Source organism: Pygoscelis adeliae, unplaced genomic scaffold, assembly GCF_000699105.1.
Source record: "Pygoscelis adeliae isolate BGI_AS28 unplaced genomic scaffold, ASM69910v1 Scaffold206, whole genome shotgun sequence".
Classification (NCBI taxonomy): domain Eukaryota; kingdom Metazoa; phylum Chordata; class Aves; order Sphenisciformes; family Spheniscidae; genus Pygoscelis; species Pygoscelis adeliae.
This window is the reverse complement of record NW_008825052.1, coordinates 598301-606579: the sequence shown is the minus strand read 5'-3', so window position 1 is coordinate 606579 and position 8279 is coordinate 598301. Positions and strand designations below refer to the sequence as shown.

Here is an 8279-nt window from a genome sequence, read left to right as displayed (position 1 = left end):
TCTTAGAAATCCCCTTTTAATTTCCAGCTTAAATTTATTCACAGTGGTTAGATCCATTTGTTCTGCTGCCAAAATTGGCCTTTAGCTTAAATAGCTCCTTTCCATTCCCAGTGCTTATCTTCCTGGTGTATTTATAGAGAGCAATCTTATCTTCTCTCAGCCTTCATTTTGCTAGGATAAACAAACCAAGATATTTCATTTGCTCTTGTAAAATGCGTTCTCTGTTTCCCCTCAGCATGCTATTAGATCATCTTTGCTCCCATTGCAATTGGGATTTATCTTGCCTGAACACAAATCTCCAAATTATACTTAATAATCCAGGTGAGGCCTCACTAGAATCACGTACATGGCATCAATTCTCCCTCTCTCTACTGGTTACAAAACTCATTGCCTGATTCACGGTAAGATATAATGGCTTTTCCACCGCCACAGTTGTGATATGTTGGCAGTTTACAGTCATCCCATGGCCAGCTATACACCCAGTTCTTTCTCCGCCTCTGTTGCTTCCAACTAATAAGCTCAATGTTCACAGGAGAATTGCCTATTATTATGTATAACCTTAAACTTTGTGTTATTGATGCTTATCTCCTTTCCACTACTCCAGTCCTTAGAACCGTGAGTTCTTCCTGTAAGATATTCCATTTATTTTCCATATCAATTTTATCTGCTGGCAGTACAATGTCCTGAATTTAATAACACCCTCTTATGTTTTCTACTGAGATCATTAATAAAAATGTCAAGTAATATGGAGCTGAACAATAGGAATTTCACCAACAACCTGCCTCCAAGCCAGTAGTTCAACACTACCCTTTGTAGTCTCCCCATTAGCTTAGTCCTTATTTTCTTTGTCTTTCTGTACAAATTGTCATCTCCTCCAGCTGATAACTCAATAATTGCATGACACTGCCTTCCCTTGTGTAGATTATGTCATTATCATTGTGAGGATCAGCATAGCCAGAACAATTTTTATGCTTTCCTACTTCTGCCGGTGAACAAAGCTTGTACTTCTTGTGTGCCTTTTCTTACATTGCACTACTCTTCGTAAGAGGGCAGTTAAAATAATCGTCTGTGTAAAACTCTGCAGAAGAAGGCATCTTTGTGTTCATTCAATCAGTAAATTCCTCCTCCTCCTCCTCCTTTTGACAAAATTTCAGTATTTTCACTGAGAAAGGGCCTCTTCTGTTAAGCTTTGAGGAGCAGCGTGGCCTCAACCTTTGAAACTAATGAACATCTGCAAACCCCAGGTAGACTCCATCTCCACATAACAAGCAAACATATCTCCCACAACACAAATGCAGGCACTCTCCCTCTCTCTGTGTTTTTTTCCAATTATAGTAGGTGGCCTATGTAAAAGAAGTTACTTTTCCCCTACAAACCACAGCTCTCGGAGGTCACAATAGCTAAAAGAGCACTGCTGACCCACTAACCTGGCTAGCCGTGCACTCTCTGTCGCCACCTCTATTAGCCGATGGCGGAGCGTGGCAAGCTCCAGGATTGTGGAGAAGGAGTCCAGGATAAAGAGCTGTTTTTCGCTGCCTGTCTTTTTTTCTTCATCTGCTCCCGCCTCTAATAGTGACAGAGCAATCTCTTGCACCAGGACAGGGTCTTCTATCAGTACCCCGGCAAATAACTGCAAGGAAAGGGAAAAAAAGGAAACACAGAAATCACTTACATACAGATGACAAAGCCTTTAAATACTTTAGGGGACTGTTCTCCTTTTTCTTTTTCTGGAGTAAATAATGACTGGAGTTGCTTCTGACTTGCAACCCATGCAAGGTCAGAATTGTGCCCACCCTGACCTATCCTGACCCCTAAAAATACACTGGCGTTTTGCCACTTGCTTTAAAGGTAAAGACACGGAATCTATAAACCTGGCTTTACTTGAAGGACTTAACAAAGTTTATTTTATTTATTTTTTATATCTAACATATCTATTTTATATCTATTTGCCTTTTTTATTATAATCAGAATTCAGAAGGCTTTCAGATGTATATACCTCTCTAAAGCAGGGGCTCTGTAACTTGGTTCACTTATTACTAGCTGAGGCCATTTCTCCTCTAAAGAGTGTACAGATCCCAGCAGACATGCCATTGTATGTATGATGCTCCCAAAATGGGGACAGCAAACTCATATGGACAGCTAACTCAGCAGAGCTGGACCCCCTTTTCTACTGGGGCGGCAGAAGCCTCCAAAAGAGCAGAAATCCCAGAAAAGAAAAATGATGAAAAGCTGCAGCTCGGTAACGTGGAGAGCTGGAAAGAAGAAAATGGTCCACTGGCTGTTGTACTGTGGTGGCAGGAACAGCTCCTGGCTCTGTGTGCAGGAGAAGATGCTCCTTGTCTCTAGCTGTCACAACCTGTACAACTGTGCCACCCTGCTCACGTCAGACAGGATAGATGTGGCCTCTGTTATAACTGAGTGGCTTCACGCTTCGCTGCTTATGACCAATGAATCACAGAACATGAGGAAATCTGAACCCAGCCATGCAGTTATTAGTAATAAGAGTCTAGATTTCAACACCTGCCATTCGCTACACCTTCACAGCTACACTGAAAAAAAAAAAAGTTTGAAAAGACAACACCCCAAAGTTGTGTCAGAAGTTGTGCAACTTTATTTTGTCCCTCTCCCCCAATGCTTTACAATGTGCTTTTGTAATTCTATGACTCTGGATGGGTGGGACAGGACAACCCATCTTTGTGCTTCTTCACAGAGCTGCTACAAGGAGAATAGCATCTTCCCTATTTCCAAAGGGGACAAGAGAAGAGGTAATAAACTTAGACTGTAGCAAGGCGCATCTGTGCTAGACTTTAAGGAGAACTTGCTAAAGGTGAAGCTGGTAAAGCACTACAACAGACTGCTTGAAAAAGTCTATCACATGATGTGTTTAAGAACAAGACAGCTATTAATCTCATGGGAATAACATAAGTATAGCTGATCCTGGCTTGGGGCGAGCAAGAAGGATCTCACAGCTTCCCAGGGATCATTTAGTCTTTTAATTCCAGAATTCACTTTTCTTTTCATTTGGCACTCTGATGCTTCTACATAGGAAAAACACCTGTTCTCAGGCTGGCAGCATCTGTACCTCACCCCTGGGTAATTTGTTTATTATGAAGTTGAAAGATGTTTAGGAAGTCAGATGGGGAATAACAACTGAATCTTGTAAAACTGTCCTTAGTGAAGGGTTGGAATAATATGAAAGAATGAGATCCGGGGTCACAAAAGAAGCAGTCCAGGAAGGACAGAAATGTTGATTTTAGCATACCAAGTCATAAAGAAAAACAATGTGATCATATAAAGACTGCATCATCATGACTATACAAAAGGAAACCAAATTAAATCTGCTCTGGTAAAGGTCAATTTCCTAAAATTTAAATGTTTGACTTTTACGACCTTAGTGTCTTCCTAAACATTGCCTGCTTGCGTGTGTTTGTCTCATCTGCAGCTTCTGTTGGAGGAAAAGAAATGGGCAAGAAGCAAACACAACAAAACCTCTCCCTTTCCCCCTTGGCAACAGCAGTGTGGTAACTTTAAGATCCATTGCAGAACTCTGCCACTGACTTCTGGGATTTAAAATTAAAAAAGCAAAGAATCGTTTGTGATCTGCTGTGGACAAGAGAGTAGTGGGACACTGCCAGTGGATTTTATTGGCATCAGATTGTTGCTGGGTAAGTAATTCTTGGGTTTTGCCCCTTCCAGGGCAGGGAGGGGAGTATCCCAGGTGGCTGTGCTCTTCTGCCTTCAGTTTGCCTCTATACTTTCTCACCCATCACTGTCTTCACAGTCTCTTCATCTAGCCAGTTCTGTCTCCATGCCTCAACTTTTCATTTTCCTCCCCACTCCCTTGATTAGCAAGTCTTGTTATCACTGCTTTTGGACAGCTTGACCCAATCTCTTTACCAAACTGTTGAAGATTATTATAAGTTTTTTTATATTGAATCTATATTTTGTGTTTGATAGTGAATGAGTGACTACAAGAACATTTTGATTAAACCTTTAAAGGGAACCTTTGTTCCCTTGGAGTTATATTTATTTTTAGGCTTGTTAGACACTGAAACACAAAATCAGAAGTCAGGCAGTGGGAAGAGGCTTGGGGAAGGTGAACAGGGTGGGAAGCCAGGAGCCTCCATTTTCCCTTTCCCAAGTCACAGGGTAGTTTGCTCCAGCACAGTCTTATCGTCCTCCTGCCTTCAGCCCAACAGAAACTGCTTACGAAGGCTCCCTGTTGCCGTTTCACTGAGGTCAGCTTCAGGTGTAGGCAAAGCAAATAGCCGCCTAAAGAGGATACAGGAGGCTGATGGGATCCTAAGCAATCCTAAGACGGCTGGGCAGCAGAGCAGGCACCATCCCCACATGCGGTCCATGGCTACAGCACCGAGGGCTCTACCCTGCTGAGCTGGCACTGTCCGTTTCTGCCTGTTTCTGGGTGTTTTTGTTGAAGATTATCATAAGTTTTTATTGAATCTTTCTATATTTTGTGTTTGATAGTGAATAAGCAACTATAAGAACATTTTGATTAATCTTTATGTTAGCGTTATGTAGGGGTTGCTGTGTTACTAGTCTTCATGTTAGCGTTATGTATGGGTTGCTGTGTTATTCACTGGACCATGTTAGCCTTAGTCTTAATTCTCTAGACCGTAACCAGACCACTTAGGCTTTATTGTATATGGGATGAGTTATTTGACAACTTGACAAGGTAGATGAATATCTAGCTAACTTGGCAACGAAACTTACTTTTAAGGTATCCTGAAGTGAACTGCCCTCATTATAATACTAAAAAACACACCCACAGGTCAAGAAGACCCTTGCCCAGGTGAAGACCCTTCCCCTGCGCAAGCGTAGTAACAGTAGAGAATGACACAGCAGATATTCTAATTATATGTAAACCACTAACCAATCATTGTAACTGGGAGCGTACTACCTAGTAATTCTTGTGTATAAATGTAACGGTGATCTAGCCATAGGTGTGCTTGATTTATGGAAATTCCACCTGGCACCCCGCACCGCAATAAAGAATGCCTGCTCTCTAAAACTCCAAATTGAGTCTTAGAGAGTTCTTCATCTGCTTACGGTAACAAAACCATTCTCAATCCTCCACCCCCACCTGAGGTGCCTTCTTGCCCCAGCCCCAATCTGCAGTGCACTTTTTTCCCCATATCTTTTCCTTCCAAAAGGAAGGAACAGACTGGGTCTTAGTCCTAGTCTCTGTCTCCCAGCTTTTCATCCACCTCAATCTTCGTTCCCATTTAGTGGCTGCCATCCCACTTACCGTCAGCTGTTTTTTCTCCATGCTCCTGGCCAGCTCCTGCTCCACTAGCAGAGCTGCCACATCTCCTCTGCGACCTGCTCAGCCAGCTTCCTCCGCTGCCTCCGGTGAAGGCAATGCGAGTGACAGTGCAGGCTAACAGCTTCTCATACTCCCTTTCAATGCTCAGACCCAAATCGAACATGGATCACTTAGACCAGAGCTATTATTGCAGGGACAGTGGAAAGTCCTGATTTGCCTCAGGTTATAGATATACCAGGGCACACAGAAACTTCAGATAATGTCTTCCTACTGAACGTGTTGCAATAGCGTATTTTATTTCAGTTTATGCTGGCCAAACTTGGCAGGAATGAAAGCGTAGCATATCACTACATAATGAGCCTTCCCAAACTTGAAATATATGCTCCAAAGCATAGCTGTATCACAATCTTGTAGAGAAAACAGAGAAAATAATTTATTTTCCATTTCTTGCTCTCAGCAACAACTAAGCTGACTAATTAAAAAAAAATAAATCAACCTGATAGAGACATCCAGTATCGATAATTTCATTCACAATAATTAGTATTTATCAAAATTACAACCAACCAAATTCAGAGTTCTACACCAGGAAATGGTAGACATTACAGTAATAACCGGCTCCACTTATAACAATATTTGCTTTAATGTCCAGTCTTTTTCTTTGGTTTTTTCAAACTGTACACACACACACACAAACACAAAACCTGGAGATTTACCGTGATCTCATGTCAGTTTTAAGCATGTCTATTTTCTTTCTTGTTAAGCTGATTGTTCCTACTTTATACTGGCATGAGACCAAGAGTTCTACCTTTCTGTGTTCATTTACGGAAAAAAATCTTGTTTTAAAGGTGGGTGGAATGGATCTTCACCAATCATAAGCAAATAATTAAATTAAGAATCACAAAGCTAGAACTTTAACCAGCAAGCATAAATGAACTAGCAAGATCACGCTCTTGGGCATTCTGCTTTAAAGAGTCATTACTAGCATAAAAATGGAACTTACATCTTTTTGAATCTGAGAGCTGTAAAAAGTTTCTGGTTTTTCCATAGTTAGCCATTCATCAACTACTAGCTGAAGTACTTGTTTTTCTAGATTACTTGCTTTACTGGCTGTTTTTGGTCTGCAGATGCTGTAGAATTCCTAGTAGATATACTCAAGAGCTTTGGGGATCAAGCACACCAGACCAAGAGAAGGGTGAAACTCCAGCAAATAAATGTTCTTCAAAGTAGGACTTAAAGACAACAAAAACAAAGAAGAATAAATAGCTCTCAAATAAGGCTTTTATAAATTGTATATATAAAGAAAACTTATAATTGCTTAATTTGCAAGAATAAATTGCAATGGCTTTAAGTGCACATCAGAAATCAATCATCAAATCTGAAAATAGAACTGAAGCCTTAATATATGTAATTATGTTGGAACACATCTAAGTAGTCTCATTTGCTAATGAAAACAGAAAATGTTTAAAATTCTCTTTCGTTAGCTGACATGTTTTATTAACCACATTTTGACGTCTATTATGCCCTCCCATTAAAACTGTCTGCACTTGAAAAGAAGCCCTCAGATAACCAACAAAAAATCAAAATATGTGTAGGGGGAGGAATAGGGCCAAGGGACTTGAGTCAGAGGCAGGAAACCAGAAGGGACCAGAGGCAAGGGGCTCTTGGCTTCTGGGTGTGCATTAGCTGCTATGTAAATCCTTCGCAAAACCCACAGTGCTGCACAGCTGCAGGATGGGGAAAGTGTGGTGGGTCTGTATTGCAGGTAACATGTGGATTCCACGTGTGAAAACAGAGTACGCACACATCCAACCGGGCAGGTGTGCTAGAAAGAGTCATAGACTGCGGACAAAGGGCAGTGAAAGTTGTGAAGCCAGGTCAGAATACTGATGCAGCGAGTCTAAAGCAAGGCTAACCTCAGTACCCACTTTCATCATTACTGTTTAATAATCTGTACCCACGGAATATTAACGTCCCTGTGCACTGCAAGATGCAATTATCAAATCCATTGTCATGAAAGGGCAGTGTAAAGGTGGTGGGGAAGGAATCACTTTTCTTCTTTGAACGTTTTTCTGGCTATCTAAATAGTATGAGACTAAATAACGTGAGACACTCATCTATTGCTTGATTCACCTTAAGACTGTCATTTTTTCAAATAGTCTTATTTTCAGGTGCTGGATCCCAAATTTTTACAATCAATCACAGAAACTAGAACAGAATGAGGTACTCTCCAGAAAAATAAAATTGTATAATTACTCACTGGCTAGTGTTAAGAGAGATAAGCTGCTTAGTAATTACATTATAAGGAAGTCCAAATTCACTGATGCCACCTCTCTGACCTTCCCACCAAATCTTGTGGACGTATTCCCTCTGGGCATCTATCTAAAACTCAGCAATAAACACAGGTGACATTAGCCAAAGAAATTCACACACAACTAGAAATCAAGGCAAAAACAACTATTCTTTATTTTAAAATAAGCTGCAAAGATTTATATTTTTATATAGATCATAGAATCATAGAATAGTTTGGGTTGGAAGGGACCTCTAAAGGTCATCTAGTCCAACCCCCTGCTGTGGACAGGGACATCTTCAGCTACATCAGGTTGCTCAGAGCCCCGTCCAACCTGGCCTTGAATGTTTCCAGGGATGGGGCAGCCACCACCTCTCTGGGCAACCTGTGCCAGTGCTTCACCACCCTCACTGTAAAAAATTTCTTCCTTATATCTAGTCTAAATCTACCCTCTTTTAGTTTAAAGCCATTCCCCCTTGTCCTGTCACAACAGGCCCTGCTAAAAAGTTTGTCCCCATCTTTCTTACAAGCCCCCTTTAAGTACTGAAAGGCTGCAAGAAGGTCTCCCTGGAGCCTTCTCCTCTCCAGGCTGAACAACCCCAACTCTCTCAGCCTTTCTGCATAGGAGAGGTGTTCCATCCCCCTGATCATTTTTGTGACCCTCTTCTGGACCCGCTCCAACAGGTCCGTGTCTTTCTTATGCTGAGG

The 8279-nt window shown here is 41.4% G+C and overlaps 1 protein-coding gene across 1 annotated transcript in view; it reads right to left on the bottom strand.

Annotated features, from left to right (window-relative positions):
- Positions 1-8279, bottom strand: part of LOC103918986 (transmembrane protein FLJ37396) — a 39737-nt gene that overhangs the window by 4932 nt on the left and 26526 nt on the right. The window contains 3 exon segments of the mRNA XM_009326423.1: positions 1428-1630; positions 6285-6513; positions 7542-7663. Of these exon segments, the coding sequence (XP_009324698.1) occupies positions 1428-1630; positions 6285-6513; positions 7542-7663 (554 nt within the window).